The sequence below is a fragment of the Calypte anna genome, chromosome 5A (genome assembly GCF_003957555.1).
Source record: "Calypte anna isolate BGI_N300 chromosome 5A, bCalAnn1_v1.p, whole genome shotgun sequence".
NCBI classification, from domain to species: domain Eukaryota; kingdom Metazoa; phylum Chordata; class Aves; order Apodiformes; family Trochilidae; genus Calypte; species Calypte anna.
The window spans coordinates 25,805,442-25,827,420 of record NC_044251.1 but is presented as its reverse complement, the minus strand read 5'-3'; the positions used below and the strand labels follow the sequence as shown (position 1 = coordinate 25,827,420).

General features: G+C 35.3%; 1 protein-coding gene across 1 annotated transcript in view; it reads left to right on the top strand.

Moving 5' to 3' along the window:
• EML5 (EMAP like 5) overlaps positions 1-21,979 on the top strand; it is a 90,793-nt gene that overhangs the window by 15,671 nt on the left and 53,143 nt on the right. Inside the window, exons 2-10 of the mRNA XM_030452089.1 lie at positions 1,268-1,427; positions 4,045-4,143; positions 4,716-4,784; positions 6,589-6,774; positions 13,824-13,959; positions 17,454-17,655; positions 18,521-18,658; positions 19,319-19,575; positions 21,493-21,705. Of these exons, the coding sequence (XP_030307949.1) occupies positions 1,268-1,427; positions 4,045-4,143; positions 4,716-4,784; positions 6,589-6,774; positions 13,824-13,959; positions 17,454-17,655; positions 18,521-18,658; positions 19,319-19,575; positions 21,493-21,705 (1,460 nt within the window). The remainder of the gene's footprint in view (positions 1-1,267; positions 1,428-4,044; positions 4,144-4,715; positions 4,785-6,588; positions 6,775-13,823; positions 13,960-17,453; positions 17,656-18,520; positions 18,659-19,318; positions 19,576-21,492; positions 21,706-21,979) is intronic.

Sequence of the window (21,979 nt, the reverse complement as noted above, 5' to 3'; positions counted from 1 at the left end):
TTATTTCTTTTTTTTTTTTTTTTTTTTTTTGCACAAGCAGTGGTATCTCATTCATCTGCTTAGTCATTCTCCAAGGAAGTCTTTAAAAATACTATTAACAATTTATTAGGGACTGAAGCAATGGAGGAAGGAAATTAGTGATTCTACGGTGTTCTATATTGTGATTAAAAATACAGTCTTTGGATCTCAATTTGTGCTGCTTAACCCAATACAGAGGCAGAATTTGAGCTCAGCTTAATTCAGTATTTTATACCATGATATAGAAAGAACTAGGACTGTGATGTTGCTAGGCATTATTATTTACCACTTATTAATTATAAAAAAAGGAAACATTCTCTATATTTACCTAATACACTTTGAGTAGAATTAGTTTGCCCCCTGGGGCTAAGGACAATGTTTTCCTGGCCCTTGGTAGCACCTTTACCTTGTTCCTCCCATTCTGATGCATTACAGTTGTCACTTCTGGTTTCTAGTTAAAATCATGCTCAATTAATTTTTAGTTACAGAAAAGTGTTTTGTAATTCTTATTGTGGGGATGCTTCTGCAGGTGTGTGTGTCCAGGGTGGAGCCTGAACATTTTTCAAGTTATGGGTGGGTTTGACTTGCCTGAAACTGTGCAAGGCAGAGCCAAGCACACATTGAAGAGGTCCTGAATTAGTTGTGAGACTGCTGTGTTTATACTTTTTCTCTGAGTTCCAGCCTCTGTTGTGTCACTGTAAAATCACTGAAGTGAAATGCAGTAACTGCATTTACCTGCCTCCTTCTTCTTGCACTATTTTTCAATTATGAAGTTGCTCTGTCAAATAAAGAAGCAAGGGGAGAACAATTCAGGAACTGGAGAGAAGCAAAGTGGAGAAATATTGGTTGCTTGATCTTGGTGCTGAAGAAAATGTGGGACAGCAAAGAAGAGGAATTCTCATAGAAAAGTGGAAAGATCCAGAGGCTTTTTGTCTTCTGTAGAAGTTTTGAAGTTAAAGGTTCCCCTCAGAGTTGAGCAGTATCAACCAAAATGCTGTATTAAAATAGAAAAAATATAAAAATGCATTCCATAGTGTAGTACGATAATGAAACATTAAGCAGTTTCTAACATGGCTTTCTGCTGCTCTTTTTGTGTATAGAAAATATATAAAGATATTATGGAGTCTGTCATACAAAATAGCTACTATCAACGGGAAAATATTGCAGTATTTTTAAAGGAAAAATATGCAACCAGCTAGGCAAATGTAAAAAATTTGTGAAAAAAAAAATATTTTTTTTCCTTTGGCAGCCTTGCTTTGCATCCTGAACGTGTGTTGGTGGCCACAGGTCAAGTTGGAAAAGAACCATACATCTGTGTGTGGGACTCATACACTGTGCAGACTGTATCTGTTCTGAAAGATGTTCACACACATGGTATAGCTTGCTTGGCTTTTGATTTGGATGGTCAGGTATGTAATTAATATTCTTTTTTCAAACACTTAAGTTGTTTATCTGTCAAAAATCTTGTTATATAGCTTTTTCTTTATTTAGGTAACTGTATTGACTCTTGGCTTTAACCGCTTATGGTCAAGTTGAAGAAAAAGGTTTGCTTTAATAGTGACTGACAAATATTCACATTTGACATGAAAAGTATAGCTTTGAGAGTGTAGGATGATTCTTGTGGTCTGTGAGCCACAATTCCAGGGTTACAACAATTGGCTCGAGATAGAGGACCTCCCCTGTCTTGTGCAGGGGCATGTCTTGTGCACACAGTGATGCCAATCCTGTTTTGTGATTCCTCTTTGAGTATCTTCTCTGTCACACTTCTTGCTTGCATTGGTGGATCTCCACATTTTGATTGCTGGTTCATATTCATGCATCCTGCATCTAAGACTCAAGAAAAAGGTTTTATTGGATTATAATTTTATTACTTTAAAACATTCCCTGAGTAGTAATTTAGTTCTCAGAGCAGCTAATTTTTACCAGACATTTACTTCTATGAGTAAAGATACTTTCTTGATTGATATCTAAGAAATGGAAGATACAGCTCTTCAGCTACTACCTATTGTGTTATCCATGAAAGACCTTTCTGCAGTTGTACTCTCCTGGTCTTAAACAGCACTTCTTCCCCTCCCACTAAGCTTTGCAATGTGATATTGAGATTTAGCTATATTCTTTATATATATATATAATTTTATTAAAAAATAAAACAAACGTCCATATCTGTTGCTTACTACTGCTTTATCTCATTAGGATTGAAGTCCCCTGTGTATATTGGAGAGATTTGAATGTAGATCTGTGATTTGTTCTAGGAGTACTCGGTACTGATTTTTATGTTTGAAGCCATTAATGATCAGAATTTAGTCTTTCTTTTCTCAGTTTTTTCATATGATCACCTTTTTCATGTCATTTGTTGCAATTTTGTTGTTTCAAAGGAAAACTGGTACAGGTTTTTCAAGATTTGCATCTCTAGAGTTGTCTCCATATGGAAATACAGTAAAAAACACAAATCTAGTTCAGAAAGATTTGCAAAATATGTTTCTTTACATCTTGCCTATACTTTAAAATTCAGATTTGTCAAAGTCCCAGAGCAGTTCTTTTAGAGGGTTTAATGCTTGATATCAAACACACTTATTTCATGTATTTGGTGTCATATGGGATTTTGATTTAGTAGAGTGATACAGAAATAGACTGAAATCACAACACAAAAAAATTGCAACATACAAATGTATAAAAAGATTTATACATTAATTATACATAAAAGAATTCCTACTGCTGGTCTCTAAATGATCACTGTCACAAGGCTGGGCATCTCTAGTCACCAGGAAGGAATATGTGGATTAAAGTGAGGTTAAGCCCATTGATCTCTTCTGAGTATTTTATTAGTTGTTCAGTTTTTACACTTCATATTGTGCTGTGTACAGTAAGCATTCTCCTCCCCACCCCTAACTGGTCTGGCTAACTCATGAAGTTGTTACTTGTTCTTTACTTGTTATCCTTATTTGTTATGGAGAACCTGATGATTCAGTGCTGCAGCTGTGTTATCTAAACCCAAGGTTACCTTCCAGTCTCCTAGGTGTTGAGAAAAGTTCAGCTTGCTTTGTGGTACATGATTTTCCTAGTACTATGGTACTATTCTTCTAATTCATTGGTATTTTTGCTCTTCTCTGAACTCTACTCCATAGTGGGGGTATACTGCTTGGTAACAAGATTTTTGAATTCTACTTAGCAGACCAAGAACATAATTTAATCTCCCTTTTTGAGTCTACTGGCTTATGTCTGGAGAGGAATCACCCACATTTCGTGTGTTGGATATGCTGTAATTGTAAAACTAGTCTGCATTTGTGCCTCTCATTCTGCAATAGGACTGGAATTGAACATCGTAGAAATGCATCTGGATTTGAAGCTGATGTTCATTTAAAGAGTAGAAAGGTTGGACTTGGCAGTATCTTATAAATTGAAGTTGACATTAATAGAGAGTATGGGTAGCAATTTTATTTAACTTTGCCTTTCAAAAAGATGAAAACTATGACTTAGGATGCCTAACATACCATATATTAGGAGGAAAAATTTTTATTAGAGGTAGTTTCTTGGCTCTTTCTAGAAAGTATGTACATTAAAGATGTTTCACATTACTAATTTAAAATGAGAGTTAATTCTGAATATGCGTAGTGTGCTGATTAGAACTTTTACAGGTTTTTTTCATCTGTAGACCACAGAGAACTATATAAAAGTACCCAGGTATCCTCATTTTCCAGGATGGAAACGTAAAACAGAAAGTTTTCAGAAATGTTCAAGTCCCACTTGCACTAAGTCTTTTTGAAGGTCGATGTGGTTGAGGCTCCTTCAATCTCTTAAAAGATGAAATCCAGGAATATGTTATTATGCAAGAAGATTGTACTTATTTGAGATGCTTCTATGGAAGCTTTAACATAAGATACTGTATTTCTAGATTTCTTCTATATCAAAATGCAGCTTTTTCCCCTAACTCAAATATGTTATGAATTTTTAATAATTCAAAATTATGACTTTAGCTTTCATTAATATATTGAGTTGTTTTTATTTATTTAATTTGGACATTTTTAGCGTTTGGTCTCAGTTGGTTTGGATTCGAAAAATACAGTTTGTGTATGGGACTGGAGAAAAGGAAAATTGTTGTCAATGGCTCCTGGTCATACAGACAGAGTAAGTATAACTAAAGAATATGTGTGTCAGTGATAGTCTAGTTTGTTAAACCATGTCTGTGTAAACACAGAAGAACAGTATCTGAAAAAAAAATGAATGTTTTAAAAATTGATTTTACATAAAGCTTAGATATGTAGTAAGATATGTGAAGATATTTAAGATGCACAGTTTTATTTATAAAAAAAATAATTCACAACTCATAATTTGTGTATGGTTTGAGACTGTAAGCGTGTAGGGGAACTGCAAAATTAATGTATTTTTGAGACCCTAATCTCCATACAGGAAATAATACAAATAATCTCTTAAATTTTTCTAGTCTGTAAATGAACCTTTAAGTTGTTTTATCATATGTTATAATTACTCTAGGGAAAAAACCACCACAAAAGAACAATAAGAGTTAGACATTACAGTTTCAGTATTGAATTAGAGGATTAAAAAGTAATTCTGGTAATTTCACTGAAAGCATTTCAGATTATTTGTTGCTTTGCTACAAGTTTTTATATTTTTAAGTGTCCCATACCATCTCTGCTAAGGTCTTTGTTTTGTTTTGTTTTGCTTTGTTTTTAATGCAGATATTTGATATTTCTTGGGATTTGTACCAGCCAAACAAAATTGTCAGCTGTGGTGTAAAACACATCAAGGTAACAAAATAAATGTTAATTTATAAAATATTTAAGATGCAGTAGTTTATACTGTATGAAATAGATAAAAAATAGGATCTAAAAGGAATATATAATGGAAGTGTAAAATGTCTTGTAAGTATAATATTGCTTCTTAGGAACTGAAATGATGGATCACAACTAACTACACTCGATTTTTTACAAGATGTATGTGGTGCAAACCAGACCATGTCTTCTCCGAAGAGTTCATGTCCTGACAGAAGGAATGCAGAAGGAGATAACCACTTGTTAGTAGCATCATATGTCATGATTGTAATATAATGTAAAATTTAGGTTTTCTATAACATACTGTTTGAAATCCCAAGTAGTGTAAGACAGGATGCAGACATTTAAGGTGATTCCAGGTACTCAAGTTTCTGATTCTTGAACAGTTAATGAATTCTTACACTGCAAAGGTGAAATGAGTTAAATCATTTCTGGCAATTTGAGGGACTACGGGATACAGTGACAGAAAGGAAAATGCTGATCTTTCTTTTAGTTCTTTTCCCTGCTGTTACTCCTACCTTTGTAATTTTGAACACTGTACCTGTTACGGGATTCATAATTGGGACAGATCTTGTCTATTTCAAGCAGAAAAAAGATGTTTGATCCCTGTACCAACTGCTGCGCAGAAACAGCCTCTTTTTCAGGTTTAATTCTGTCGGCAGGATTATCCATGCTTGACTGCCATCAAATATGTGCCCTAGAGTCACTGCTTTCTTTTATCCACTGTCTTCTGTGTTACCGTGTAGCAGCAGTAGATGGCAGCTTCAAAGTTTCGTACTGCTCTAATGCGTAGGTTCCTGTGTTAGGAAAAATGTGTTGCTTTTTGTACAATTAACTGTTAGATTAATATGTATTAAAGGTTTGTTGGGAAATGGGTTCAATGCGTTGGCTAGAATGAGTACATCTTTGATTTAGCATAGTGTTTAGCATATCAATGTCAGATTTTGATAAGCATGATTAATAATGATCTTTTCTACTTTAAAATCTAAAAATATTGTTATGCCAATAGTGAGTAAATATTTGCCACTAGTAATTTAGTATATTTATGGTGTCTTTATGATGTCAAAACATACCTATTTAGATAAGCAAAAGTTTATTTGAGCAAGTTTTAAGGCTTTACAAAGCCTTTCAAAATAACAATAGCATTTTAAAAGTAATTAATGTTTCCTTTGAGAAAAATGTCTAGGAAAAATCTGAATCCTAGAGATTTATAGGCATTTGGATCAGGCAAGGGATTTTTGTTTATGTGCTTTTTCTTACATGATCCCTTGTCTTGTTCTTTCACATCTCAATAATTATTTTCATATTGATAATACTATTGTCTTTTACCTCACATGAGATTTTATGCATACTGTAATACTACTTAGTCAAGTTATGTAGATAGTTCCAAGTGAACTGATATTGAGGAATTACTTTTCTTAGATATGCTACCTACTTCCATATTTAGCTAGGTGGTTGATTTATGCAGTGATTGTGCAGTCACTTTTCAAATAACAACATTACCTATGACCTGTGTAAGTTTGAAAGAACTTCATTTTGGTTTAATAGTGATACCCTGAAACTCCTCAACTATGCTGGTTTTATGAAAAAACAGCTATGTTATGCTGGTTTTATGGAAAGATAAAGTTGGTTAAAGTTGTCAACCACCTGAAGAAGTAAAGCAGGGAAAAGTAAATGAAAGATGATAGCTTTTGGAGATGAGATACTTCTCTTTCAGATGTGTATATTAAACTCTAGGGTATTAGTGAGCTATCTGTCTTTTTAAATCCCTTTGTTGCAGTTCTGGAGCTTGTGTGGCAATTCATTGACACCAAAACGTGGTGTTTTTGGCAAAACTGGTGATCTCCAGACTATATTGTGCCTAGCCTGTGCAAGGGATGAAGTGACATATTCTGGTGCACTTAATGGAGATATATATGTATGGAAAGGAATCAACCTTGTACGGACAATACAGGGAGCACATGCTGTAAGTATATCTCTTTAATTTTAAATGTTAAATAGATTGCTGGAGAGCTGGAAGAGGCAGTGCAAGATTACTTGGTCTGTGTTCCTAGACAGTTTCAATGGCAGAGACTTAGTGTGTCTTATTTGCCGTTTTTTTCCCCCAGTCCTTTGCTTCTGTTGCTTAAAATTGCTGTTGTGGTAGAAAGTGAATATTAGATTGAGAAATACATTTGAGTGTCTATGTACTGTCTTCTGTTATTGATGTGGGACTAAATAATCAATGGAACCTGGACTTCATTTAAGTTTACTCTTAAGTAGACATATATTACTCTCTTCAGTCATCCATGCCTGGATATTTGTAGTGACATTTTGTATACCGCTGTTGAGTATTATTTGCCTCCCCAAAATATTATGGATTTTCATTATCTGACTTCCTTTTGTGGATGTCTGATTAATCCAACAGCATCTCAGATGGCTTTGATGCCTGTATTTTCACAATTTATTTTGAAAAAAGCCCAGAAAGGTCTACAGAGAGGCTGTGGAGTCTACATCCACATCTTCATCTGTTTGGACATACTCACAAAACTGTTGGACACAGCCCTGAGCAATCTGCTGTTATCTGACCTTGCTTTGAGCAGGGGTTTGGACTAGAAATTCTCCAGAGTTTTCCCCAACGTCTTCTATCTTCTATCATTCTCTGACTGAGTCTTACTGCTTGTTGTCTGATAGGTCTCTAGTGTCCATTGATTCAGTGAGCTATAATGTCTTGTAGACACATATGCTTAGTCATTTTATCTTGACTCAATCACTCTTCATTATCCCATGTTGCTGCCTATTATTGTATTCACTCAGCTTTTTAGAACAGTATACAGCTTTAAGAAGTGAAGAAATGTCAGTGAAAATTTAATAACATTTTTCAAAAGTGCTTGGTGAGGTTTTATTTTACTTATAATTAAAATGTTTCTCGCAACTATGAAGTGATTGGTTTCTTCCTACCTAAATAGCAGTTAATTGTTATTCTTTTATAAGAATGTATTACTTTTAAGCTGTCAGTATTGGACTGGATGGGATAATGTGTGTAACTGAAGTATGAAAATAGCTTTTTCTGATTTGATTGGGTAGAAGGGAGGGGACAAAAAGTGTTGAAAGATATGTAGATGGGAGAGGTTGCAGTCAGTATGTACAAAGGAGTTTCTTGGTTTACTGGTGATTTAGAAATATACATTCAGGATGGTGAACTCAATAATTTAAAAGCAATTGGGCAGGTGCATAATGGCAGTGTAGCTGTTTTGAAAAAACCTGAAGTTATAAAGAATGTAAGTGTGGGAAACATCCTAGATTATATTTTGCATTTGAGATTTCTTCAAGTACATATAAGTGCATGGATATAAATATATATACACTGTATGGATATAAATATACACACGCACACGTGAATACCCTCAAATATGCATCTGTAGTAAAAATAAATATATTCAAGAAGGCCCCAATTATAGAACAGGAAGCATAAGTGTATATTGTACCCTTCAGATATTCACTGATCTTTACTCTATACCTTCGGATCTGATTTTAGTGTTCATATTTAGTGTTCAGTAGTGTTCCGTTCTATAGTTTGCTAAGGTGACATGGGCATTTACTTTTTGATATTGAAGTTAGTGAAATGAAATTTTAAAAATGCTTATATTGCATACGCAGACCTGGATTTCCAGAAGAAAGTGAGCACTTTGTCTGATGTCCAAAACTGATCAGGAAAATACCCTCTTATTCTGTTCTGTGTTGTAGGAGACACCTGTGTTGTATATTCATATATTTGTTGGAGTATTTAGATTGCTACAGTTTAATTCTCAGAATAATGCTGTTTTTCAGTGTGAAATAATCCAACTGATAACCTTAGGAGAGGTAAACTTATGAGAACCTGTTTGCTCCATTATGTGCTGTGTCAGTTCTTTGTTGACCACAAGATCAAATTTGAAGTGCTTGGTTCCTTATCTTCAGTAGTGTCAGTGGATGGAGCTCAGGTGACCTTGGAATAGGTCTCATCTAGACTTCTATTTTTGGCTCTGTCCTTTAGGCTCAATGGAATTGTACTTTGCAGTACTGAAAATTAAGTAGAGACAGTAGTCCATGGCTTTGGAATTCATTTTCGCAAGAGATTAGAGTCACTATAAATCTCACCAATTTAAGGGGAAAAATAAACCAATCAAGTCTCTTCTGGGAGCTTACTTTCCAACAAAATGAAACCTTGTTTTTCAATAGAATATTACATTAAAAGATAATATTGTCAGACTATTGCAAGCACAAAATTTAGCAGTTTGGAATAAGAGTGCTTCTTCAGCCATGCTAAACTATCATCATCCTATTTTACACTTACTTTATATTTGTCATGTCCTTCATGTCCATTCATTAAAAAGAAAATGCTAGCGTAAATGATAACATTTGTGATGTGTACTCATTGCTAAAGCACGATGAACACAGTAGGGGGAAATGTTGTAAATTTCTGTTTAGTATCCTAGTATTGGAATTGTCATCACTGAATGCCTGTGTATCATCCTACAACATTACTGCTTTTATTAAACTGAATTTAACTGAAAATTTATTCAAGGAAATATATCCCATTATTTGCATAAAGTACTATGTTTTTCTTTCTTGAAGCATAAAAAGTAAGTATTTGGGATACAGGAAAACATTTGCTAGCACACATTGATGATGTGAGGGTTTATAGTCCATCCAGCTGGCAGTAGTCTGCATGAATATATACAACGGGTTCTTTTCAGATATTGGTTATCTTTGTTACAGTCATCCTAGCTGCAGAGACATCTTTTTATTTTAAGAGTAAATTGATGTGAAAAATAAATCATGCTGTACTAATATAAGCAACCAAGAAAGCAGACAGCAGATAACAAAATAAGACTCCACAACTAAGCCAGATTATCTGTCTTCTGTCACACAAATACTAAGAACTGCAGACACAGGAGGAAAGAAGTGGCAGATTCCTGTCTGAGTTTGAGTAGAATCAAAAAGTTGGTAATTAATAGGTGGGAGAAACTGGAAAATTAGTTGAAATAGGATTGGAAAGTTCACTTACTATGAGTATAGTAATAAAAAGTAGGAAAATATGGAAACAAACAGGAGTTAAGAGTAAGCAAAGGCACAGAGTTCATGTGCAAGGAACAGTAGATGTCAGTGGAAAACGCAAAAATTTTTTTTTTTTTTGCTTATCTCTTAAATAGTAGAAGTTTTAAAAGGGAGATACAAACCAGAGCAATATGAAAGCATATGTAAGTTCATTTGCACTAGTAGTACTTCAGGATGTTATCTGTAGGAAGTGCATCTGATTCTGGAAAGTTAATAGATACCTTTAATAAATAATCTTTTATTAGATATCTTAAATTTGTACTAGTGCAAAGAACAGACTTTAGGTTCTTCTATTTATTTTATTGTTTTATGTGATCTAAATTCAAGGTAGCCTGCCTATTAAGATACATATATAAGATGTTACTCAAGTATTAAAACAAAATAGTATGCATATTTGAAAACACTGTACATCTTGAAGATTCTTGTGTGCTATGCCTTTTCCTTGCATAGTAAATGTACATAAGATGCTTTCTCAGCAGCTGAATAATTTATTTTGAGATAGTCTTTCAGAGGTACACATTAAAGTTGTGTGGATTGATGTCAGAAACTGAGGTTAAATAACAGGCTTGAGGTTAAATAACAGGCACTCTGTTAGAACTACTGCATGCCTATGTCAGTTGGCTGAATACTAATTAAATATAGATGGAAACAATATAATGAACTTAAATGAATGGTTTTAAGCTGGTATCATGTACCAACACATTAAGTCATGTAGTATTTTTCTCCTAATTAGTTGTGGATTTGAAAGGTATCTGTCCACTTCAGCCAATGAGAGGTACTTAGGCAACCATTTAAATAGTAATTTGCCCATTTTTTTAGCTCTTATGGGTGATTCATTAGATTTGGCAGTAGTGGCTCTTCACTCTGAATTTGCTGGCACCAACTTTTGCTTGCAATCCCTTTCCTTCCTATGCAATAAATATTGGGACAGGCAATATCTTAGAGTGAGTGCCCAGTGCATGTATTGCTTTACATGTTAATGTCTCTGTCCTGAACTGTATCTAGAAGAAAAGGGATTAAACTGGTGTAATGTCTCTGTTCTTCACCTTGCTCAGGAGCTGCAGTTGCTTCTGATGTTTCCATAATATCTTTCAAGCTTGGTCCTAACTAAGACTCATGCTAATTGCAGTCATGTGCTTTAGGAATTGCATAGTAAGAGTTAGTGTTGTGGATTTCACATACACAATTGCATTAACACTTGATTTTTGCTCCTCGGAGGCAAGATGGATCCAGTGGCAAACCTGAGACTACTTCAGTATTAGAAACTGGCAAAATACACCTGCAGCAGAGACCAGCTTTGTCAAATTCTTCTTGTACTTCTCCAGCTTTCAACTATCTTTTCGGATAGATCTGGGCATTTATGTCTTTCTTTGCTCTCATTCAACTCTTTTGTAAATTTGAGAAAACACAGATGTGGTACCAGCTGGTTCTACTGGGAAAATAGGAAATATTCTGCATTTTAAGAAAAATGCTGATCCATTTGAGATGTTACTTCCAGAATTTTCCAGTTCACTAAGAAGTCTAAGGAAATTTTTTCGTGGGAGAGTCGTCTGTGTGTCAAGCTGTAACTTTTAAGATGAAAGACTTTGATCTACACTTTTTATTCAGGAGCACAATCAATCTTTGCTGCTCAGATAACTTGATTGGATCAAAAAGAATCAATGCAATTGTTTGCCTTTCATTACTGCTAGAAGGCTGTTGAGCATCAAGAGTCAAATTATATTAATGACAATTTTGGACTGAAGGGTTAAGAGAAGCATGAAATCCAAAGTTCATTTGCATTAACAATTTTCACAGTTTCTGGAAGGAAAGATTTGGTGGAAGAATTATGACTGGCAAAGCTACAAGTGGAAAGAATCTTTGTTTTCCCCAAAATGTGTGGCCCCAGCAATTAAAAGAGTATAGCTCAGCTCAGCTTCTTCCATTTAGGTACTTGCAGTATCTATTAATAAGGAAACTTTTTCTAGTTTTTATTTAATTCTTCTATTCCAGTGACACATGAACTGGAATGAGAATGTCCTATTGCATTTCAAGAGATTTGAACAAGCACAACATCTGCCAAATCTCCTTGACAACCAGTATGTCCTTTTCAAGATAAGGATATTCTGTGAGATGGAAAACAGCTTAATCCTGGATCCACTTGATCTTATCTTGAGAACATTCAGCCAGCTTCCCATATCACCAAATGTCCAGTTCTTTTTTTTAATAATGACTAATTAAATAATAGATTTCAGAAGGAGTTAATCAGAGAAAAGAAAATTTCACTAATATCAAGGTTGCATCCCAAAAACAGCTTAAAAAAATTATGTATGCCAGAACTTGGGCAGAATTCAGTATATGGTGCACAGTGAGCTGAAACTCCTCAAACCTTTTGTTTACCTAATGACACAAAAAGGTTAATGGAGTAAAACAGAGAGTCACAAAGAGAAACAAATACAGTTTGGGTTATATTTTCAAAAATCTCTAGGCTTTAAAAAACCAAGGAATTTTAGAACATTAGAGATGGGAATTAGCCTTTTAACCTCCTTATGACTTAAAAAATCCATTACATTCCTGTTTGGGCACATATTCCCGAAAATATGGCTTGTCTTAGAAGTCTGTAACCTGAAGATGGACATGACATGACTGTAAATTTGAGTTCTGTCACCTTAGTCTTTCACCTTTGTCATATGACATTTTGGTAATACTGTGCTGCTTCTTGTGTGTGTGTGGTTTTTTTCTCAACTTGAAAAATAATATCTTTTTTAACTGATGATAGAGAAGCAAACTCAGTCCATATTTAATTATGATCAATCAGTCCGCTATTATATCTTCTGTAATTATAATTTAAAATGTAAAAATAGCTTGACGGGAGAGAATAGTCCTGGGAACACTGGATACTAAATTGTGGTTTTTGGGTGTACAGCTTTATTTTCCTCCAAAATCCAGTCTTTTCTTTGCAGACCACTTTTGGGTTTAAGGTGCTTTATTACTGGAAAATCCAGGCCCCCAACCAAAGAAACTACAGGAACTATATTTACTTTGTTAAGAATTAACAAAACGGAAATTCCAGAACAATATTATAGCAGATATATGTCTGTTGTCAGCTTTTCTGTCTTCTTTTGGACAGAAGTAACAGAGACAGATTTTCCCTTCCATCATTTTTAGTGGTCTGCTATTTTCTTTTGTCATGGCTGAATATTATCTATTTTTACTAAATACAGATTTTTTAAAAAATTCCTCCTAGGCTTATAAGCCAAAGTTGCCCTTTCAGTAGGTTTACTTAAATGTGAGTGGCTTTAGAAAATAAGACTGGTGAGTTGTGTAGGTACTTTAATAAAAAGGTGTTTGCATACTACTTAGAAAATATTTTTGCATCAAATAGAGTTGCTGTGTGTGTACAGTGTCTTATTTAATAATATGTATGACATCCTTGCCTCTTTATACTGAAGAAAACATGTATCAAGTGAGTTAAAGAAAATGTGGTAGATTTTGTTTCCTGATTTCCTCCTTAAAAAAAAAAATCTTGGTGTTTTTTGCTTTCTTGCATGAAAGCTGAGTAGTAGCAGCAAGGGCCTTGAATCAAGCCTGACACAGATCTGTGGAAATCTTCCTGCTGACATTTATGACCCTAAGGCAAGAGGATATGAAACAAAACTAATTTTAGATACAAGGAGCAGCATTGCTCCAGTCATCATCAGGATGAAAGGAGTAGTACAGCAGTTCTCTTATCTCACTGTTTGCCACTGAATGTGAATTCTGCTCTTTATGAGTTTGTTTCTTTTTTGACTTGTTCATATTTAAAGCCTGTATTAGTTGCATCTGTTTGTGCTACTTTCAGCAGTGGAACAGACAGCAAGACAGGAAGTTTATCAATTCCAATTTGGACAACAGCTCCATTCTTCATATTGATTTCTCTTATCTGTGCATATTCTTAAAAATATCTTCTCTCTTTAGGCAGGAATTTTCAGCATGAATGCATGTGAAGAGGGGTTTGCCACTGGTGGTCGGGATGGCTGTGTTCGCTTGTGGGACTTAAATTTTAAACCAATTACTGTGATTGACCTCAGGGAAACAGACCAGGGATATAAAGGTAAAAAAAAGAAGTTTCTCACTTTTGATATACCAATAAGATAGGAAATTTACTATTTACTATTAATATTTTAGTGCTTTGAAGAAGAAAAGGCTTAAAAACCCTAAAAAGTGTTTTCATGGATTTAACTGTGAACTGTTTGCTGGAAGAGATTTGGTCATGCCCACTAGTATGAAGGTCACATAGTTGTTCAAAGCTACTGTAAAACTGTGAAATTGCTGGTTTTTATTAAAAAAAAAAACAAAAAACAAACAAATACCCCCAGCCCCTCTTCCCCCCAACATATTTTCTATAGCACAGCAGTTTTTAATGAGCAGTAATGCTTTAAGAGAAGTTAGAAGAGACAGTGAGATGTACAGTGGGAAACAGTGGAGTAAAAAAATTGCATTTCCTAGAGATACTAATTTTCATTATACTATTTGGAATTAATGTACAGTTTCAAAGTACTTAGAAGACTGCTTACATATACCTGTTACTTCAGTTACAGTTTATGATGTGAAAATTTTATGTCTAGCAGTCTACAGCATGTTTTGACAGTGTTCTGGATACTGTTGCTGTGGTGATTCAGGAAAAGAACCCAAACTTGTACTGAAGCACTGATGTCACTTACAATATTGCTTTTGTTGGCATTTGGTTTTCTTTGCCTCCAGTCACTTTGTTGTATTTTAAAGTCTTGCCAAGAATTTGACAATGTGGTAGAATATCTGGTGGCAATTAGATATGCATGGTCAATAAATAACTGATTACAAGTTAATTCTTTGGATTCTATAAGTGACTTAGCATTTCCACCAGGATTATGAAATATTACAAGATGGAGCATAGTCCATTTTAAATGCCCTGTGGAAGAGTGACTCTTTTACATTTACTCATCTGCTGTTTCTGAGCTCTGAAAGAAAGCTGAAAACTGCATTCTCTGTTGTATTCCCAGTACATTCCCTATTTCATTCTTTCCAAGTTGTTGCCACTCTGGGTTGTCTCCTTTAGTTTTGGTGGAACAGACTCTTGCCATGAACTCTTTTGGTTATTGTTGGTCACTTTCTTGACTTCTGTCCTCATCTTTTTGACTTGTCAAATGCTTATGGGAGAGCAAATAGCGTTTTAAAAGTCCTATCATTAATAAATTCAACTTCCTGAATCTCACTTTTGTCTTTTTCTCATTGTATCCTTCTAAGGATTGCCTCTGTGGACTGTCCTTCTACTATTTTTTGTAATTGCATTTCGTACTGCTCCTATACCTCCCCTCTTGGTAACTGAACTCAAATTCTATACCCTGTGGATGGTTTGTATATCTCTTAGTTGATTCAAGATGTTCATGTAGTCAAAATTTTTTCAAAATGTCCATCATAAGAAGTTTCTTATTTTTTACCTAAACATGTTTTTTTAGACACTGCACACAATATAACCATATAATGTCTGTATTACAGGGCTGAGTGGTAAGGTGATTGTATTCACCACTGGAGCACAAAAGAAACAAATCTGTAAAGCAGAACAGTTAGAGTGGAGGGTCAGAACAGCATGATACGTATGCATTTTGAGGGTCTTTTAGGGGTGCTAGCTCTGGTCTGGTTGAGTGGGTTGAACACTCTATTGCAGTTGGAGTGCACTGAGTGCACTCCTGGAACACATCTTTTGGTTCTGTTCTTACTTGTGCATTTGAAGGCTGTCTTGTAATGCAAAACATATTAAGGTGGCATGATCAGGAGCTCTTCTTTGAAGCTGGTTTTGCGGATGCACCCATTCACTGTTTCCAAGTCTTTCAGGTTTTTTCCAATGTGACTTTAATAACATAGGCTCTTATTCCATCTATATAGTTAAAAGTTACGGAATTATGGAATCATAGAATGGTTTTGACTGAAAGAGACCTTAGAGGTCAACTAGTTCCAACCTCCATAGCATACACTTTCCACTAGACAAAGTCCCATCCAGTCTCACCCTGAACACTTCCAGGGAGGAAGCATCCACAGCTCTGGGCAGCCTCTTCCAGTGTCTCACCACCCTCACACTAAAGAATTTCTTTCTAAAATCTAATATAAATCTATCCTCCTTCAGTTTCAAACCATTCCTCCTTGTTCTATCATACCATGCCCTTGAAAAAGACCTTCCCCATCTTTCCTGTAGACTCCCTTTAGGCATTTGAAGGCTGCTATAGGGGCTCCCTGAAACCTTCTCCAGGCTGAATAGCCCCAACTCTCTCAGCCTGTCTTCACAGGAAAGGTGCTTCAGCCCTCTGGTCGTTTTTGTGGCATTCCTCTGAACCTGCTTCAACAGGTCAATGTTTTTCTTGTGCTGAGGGCTCCAGAGCTGGACACATTACTGCAGGTGGTGTGGTCTCATGAGAGTGAAGTAGAAGGGTAGAATCACCTCCTTTGACCTGCTGGTTGTGCTTCTTTTGATGCAGTCCAGGATATGGTTGGCTTCAAGTTCACATTGCCAGTTCGCGTTGGTTTTTTTGTCAGCCATCACCCTCAAGTCCATCTCCTCAGAGCTGTTCTCAATCCATTCTCTCCCCAGCCTTTTTAGGTACTGGGGATTGCCCCAGCCCAAGAGCAGGACCTTGCACTCGGCCTTGTTGAACTTCATGAAGTTGGGCATGGGGAATGAGCCTGCCTCTGGAGCCAGTCAGGGTCCCTCTGGATGGCCTCCCTTCCCTCCACACCACACAACTTGGTTTCATCAGCAAACTTGCTGAGAGTACACTCAATCCCACTGTTCATGTCACTCACAAAGATGTGAAGCAGCACTGCTGCCAGTACCAACCCTTGAGAAATGTCACTCCTTACTGATCCATTTTATTATTCTCCATCTTATCCACCAGCAAGTGCAGTCTGTGAGTGCACACCTTTGCTATAAGACTGTAAACTAGTTTATTTGTTAGAAATACATGTTAAGTTCTATCATAAACCCTTTTAATCTCTTTATATGTTGTTTTATTTTTGTTTATTTTATTTTCTGTTTCATGGGAAAAGTAATTCCAAGTGCTGTGGAGATATTACAAAGGTTCGCTTTAGGGGGAACATCTCAAGAAAGCTGGGGAGAATGGGGCTTTTTGACTGTCTTACATATAATGCATATACAAGTGATGCTTCCGTCACATATAATTCTGATTCATCTAGCTAGTACTAAGGCCCATGGTTTGATCAGAAATCTTAATTTATGCTGTCTGCTAACTTCGTTGAAATTCAAAGACATTAAATGTGTAATTTCAGATGTAAGTATCAGTATTATCTTTCATTGTCAGAGACCTTGCAGTACAGTTGGCTACATGTCCTTTATTGAAAAATGCTCTGATTTAATTTTAGAATTTTTGTAATACTAAGCTAGATAAGTTAATGTTCCAGTATGTGTTATATGAAATAGATAAAAGGAATAAAATGGAGGAGTAAGGGAAGTTACATGGGTAATTCTTTTGCATAATAAATTTTTTGTCAAGTGCTATGTTACCTTTGTTTCACAAATTCTCAGGATATATCTCTCAGAAATAATCTCTTCTACAGGTCTGTCTGTAAGAAGTGTTTGCTGGAGAGGAGATCATATCCTCGTCGGGACACAGGATAGTGAAATTTTTGAAATAGTGGTTCATGAGCGTAATAAGCCTTTCCTGATAATGCAGGGGCACTGTGAAGGAGAGCTCTGGGCTTTGGCTGTCCACCCTACAAAGCCACTAGCAATGACTGGAAGTGATGATCGATCAGTCAGGTTAAATCTTGTTTCTTTGTTTAACTACATACAGTTTTGTACAAGCAGCTAGTTTTGTAGACAACCTAATTGCAAAATATAGATTTTAAAGGTATTAAAATAAGGCACTGGAGTGCTTCTGAAACAATTAATTTATGCATTCAATTGGTACACTCTGGTAATAAATAATGGAGAAGTATATTTCACAAAAAAAAAAAAAATGTACAAAATTTGATGACACCCAGTAAATTAATCCCTTTTACAAGTTCATCTTTCTTTTCAAAAACATCTTTCTTTTCTTTCTTAGGAATGAAAGGTGTTGGCATATTTGTTAAGTAATTGGAGGAATGTAGTAAAGCCCAACAGTAGTTGAATTATGAAAATTGAAATAGTGATCTAGAATTCCATATATATTGTATAAATAATAGATGTTGTCATGTATCTTTGTTGTAAAAACTAATATGTTGTAATATTATCTAGTTATATATAAGGAGTTACAAAGAATGACTTGTTATAGGAAAGGATGTATTTATTGAGCAGTCTTTAATAGTACTTTAATGTTCTTAGCTAAACCGTTTTTTTAAAGTGAAATTTTCACATAGTGGTCTGAAAATATTTGTCATTCTTATATGCAGAAAGTAAAACAAAATGATTGTGCCCCTGCATTTTCTCTTTCCATAATTTCTTGCTCTTTTGAATATAAGAATATTCCTTACTGAATGCAGAATTCACATTTCCCTTGATTTTCCCTTGATTTTCCTTGTGCAAAATTATTTTAAAATGCGACAGTACCATGTCCAGTGTTGTGCAGAAATTGCAGCCTTCATTCTGTGTATGACACAGCCACAAACCACTCCTTAGATTTGTAATTATTACTTTACTTTAGAATTTGGAGTTTAATAGACCATGCTCTAATTGCCCGGTGCAATATGGATGAACCCATTCGCTGTGCTGCAGTTAGTATTGATGGAATCCACCTTGCTCTTGGAATGAAGGATGGCTCTTTCACTGTGCTTCGTGTCAGGTATGTTACAAAAATTAAAAATAGATTCTTTATTAACTCTTTCAGTCATAGAATCACAGAAAGTTAGGGGTTGGAAGGGACCTCGAAAGATCATCTGGTCCAACCACCCCTGCCAGAGCAGGGCCACCTATAGCAGGTCAAGCATGTTATCTAATTGCTTTTGTGAATTATCTGTATATTGAGACTGTCCATGTGACATCCATGAGGGGTCACTTACATTTCTTTTTGAATTACTGATCTTGAGGATGCTCAGGTTTTTCAGATGGGTGTGCCACATGTGTTCATGTTGTTCCAGAGCAACACGTTTGAAAAAGCACAAAACCAGCGGTGCCTTGTTGCTGCGATCCCAGAGTTTTAAAGGGAAAATGAGATCTGTGTCTCCTGTCAGTGAAGTTCTCTTCCCTGAGTTAAATAAAGATCTAGGAATCTACCTGAATTTTGTTAGCTTGAACAATTTCCCTCAGCTTTCTTGTTTCACTAATCCCTTCTCTTTTTTTGGCTGTGCTGCCTTTCCCAACTTTAAAAATAACAGTGTTGTGTCTGTGTATGATAGTGAAGTTCACGTCATCATTTCACAGTTTTGTCCTTTTCTTAAAATGGGAACTTGACAGTATGATAAGGCTTTTCTATACTTATGACATGCTTTCTTTCATACTACAGAGATATGACTGAGGTTGTTCATATCAAAGACAGGAAAGAAGCTATTCATGAACTGAAATATTCACCAGATGGGAATTTCCTAGCTGTTGGTTCCAATGACAGCTCTGTGGATATATATGGTGTTGTTCAGCGATACAAGAAAATTGGGGAATGTATTGGATCTTTAAGTTTCATCACCCATATGGATTGGTCTTCGGACAGTAAATACTTACAGACCAATGATGGCAATGGGAAGAGACTTTTTTATAGGATGCCAAGTAAGATTCTGAGTTGCCTTCGTGATATTTCTTAGTTACTACAGAAAGAATGTGTAGTAGCTTTGTAAAAACAGCCAAATGTGGATCCTAGTTCAAAACACATGGATACAGGGAATTTTTTTCTAAGTTTATATAAATATTTCCTATATTTGAATAAATACAGCATTTTCTGACAAAATTACTTAAACATTTTTATCCTTATATAATTACTCTTCTTTTATAATTCATCTTTTTAATAGTAGAGATGCTGGCTTATGATTTATCAAAACTAAATATTTGTTCCCACTTGTTCAGAAAGTGAAAAGTATTGCATTAAATTCAGATTTGCAATAGTTTTTTGAGCTCGGATATTAAATGGCTTATATTATGTGCTTGAGCTGTATGGTTTTTAAAATGTGTGTAGTGTGTGTAAAATGTGTGTAGAGTTATGTTTGCAGCAGAACTGAGGAATTTAACTTAAAACAGCTTTTAGATTGATAAATTTTCAATAGATAGAAACAACGGTAACCCAAATGCATTTGGAAGTATAATGGAATTAAGTAACTGTAGAGAAAATGAGTACCTGATATAAGGATGCCAGAATGTTAAAAATTCCTCACTGAAAACAAAAGAAATATTGAAGCTGTGATACATTTTAATTGCTCTGGTGTTTATTGACATAATAGAATGTGGGATTGAAAAGCCTTGTTTATGAAAAATGTTTAGCAAAGTCAATGAAGTTAGAGTAGTCTCATAAATATTTTAAAATAATGATCAGAGTCATTTAACACATGAAATTCCACTATAACTGAGTAAGGAACTTACAGCTGTCTAATACAGGATCTTTAGGACTTAGTTCAGGATATGGCCAGTATTAGTGGTCATCTTTTACATGGATTAGTGATTGAAAGAGATTACAAGATAAACCTTGTCAAAGGGTGCAGTCATTTCATCAGAGCTGAAGGATCTTCAATCAGAGCACTTGAGTTTCTCTCCAGTTTTTGGAAGGGTATATAGTAGTTAAACTTTTCCTCGAGCGTGGGGCGGGTTTTTTTGTATTTTTAGAAGTCTTCCTTTCTAATTTATTTGACAGTTTGCTTTATCTTTTCTCTATAGCTCTTCTTTACTCTGTTTATTCCAGACTGCTAGAGTTCTTCTTTGCCCTCTACCTCTGCTGAAAACTTACCTCCTTACAGGACCTGTGGCTGTTCCGTGCCACATCCCCATCCCATCCCATCCCATCCCATCCCATCCCATCCCATCCCATCCCATGCCTTCCCACTGGACAGAATATTAATAACAGTGAGAAAACAGGAAAAAAACAACCCTTCTGCCTTCAGTTTTGTTACCACTGAAGAGTGAAAGGTGTTTTGTTACCAGTGTCCTGCTCGGGCTCTGTGCTTGAGCACTCAGACTGGCTCACAAGTGTTAGGTTTGCTTAATTTCTTAGCTTGTGTATCTCCTGCTCCTGGCCAGTCTTGCAGACATGATGTTAATTCCGTGGGCCTTTGCTCTGAGTCACTAAAGCTCTTAGGTGGTGCTTTGTGGGATTGGTACAATCGCATTGCAGATAAAGCCAATTGGAAATAATTTAACAAGGACCTAGGTGTAAAATTGGTATTTTCAGTAATTTACAATGGCCAGATCTAAATGATGACAATTTTTCCATCCTTTTTCTTAGAATGGCTACCTGTATTATTTGATAAACACTTGAGAATAACAGAGCCTCAAGAAGACATCAAGAAATAATAAAAATTTCAAAGTGTGAAACCTGTCTTCTGTTAAGTGGTTTTGAGAAGCCTTGGTAGTAGTACTGTTGATGATCATAGTGGATATTAAATAAGGATAGTTTTAGAAGTTAGCTTTTAATTCTGTCTCACTTGGAGAATTTTAAAATGTTTCACACTCTAAAAAATGACTCTTTGCTTTTGTTTGTAGGTGGAAAAGAAGTAACAAACAAGGAGGAATTAAAAGGCATTCAGTGGGCAACATGGACCTGTGTTTCTGGCCTTGAAGTTAATGGAATCTGGCCCAAATATTCAGATATAAGTGATATAAATTCTGTGGATGCAAATTTTATTGGGCAAGTTATGGTTACAGCTGATGATTATGGAATAGTAAAGCTTTTTCGATACCCATGCCTAAGAAAAGGTAGCAACTTTAAATTCAGTTATAAATATATTTGTTTCAATTTCTGAAACCTTCTGTTTGAACCTTCTGAAAGGTTTTTAGAAAACTGGATTGTTGAAAAATATTATGAATGTCAAATATTTGTTCCTAGTGGTCTGAGTTCATAGGTGGAAAGCAATAGTAGACTGTTTTTTTGACATCTGTAAAAGAGTATTTCATTTTGAATAGGATAATCAAAAGTTTTTAATGTATTTTGTTTCATAAAAGATGTATTTTTTAGCTGTTGTTTGGTTTT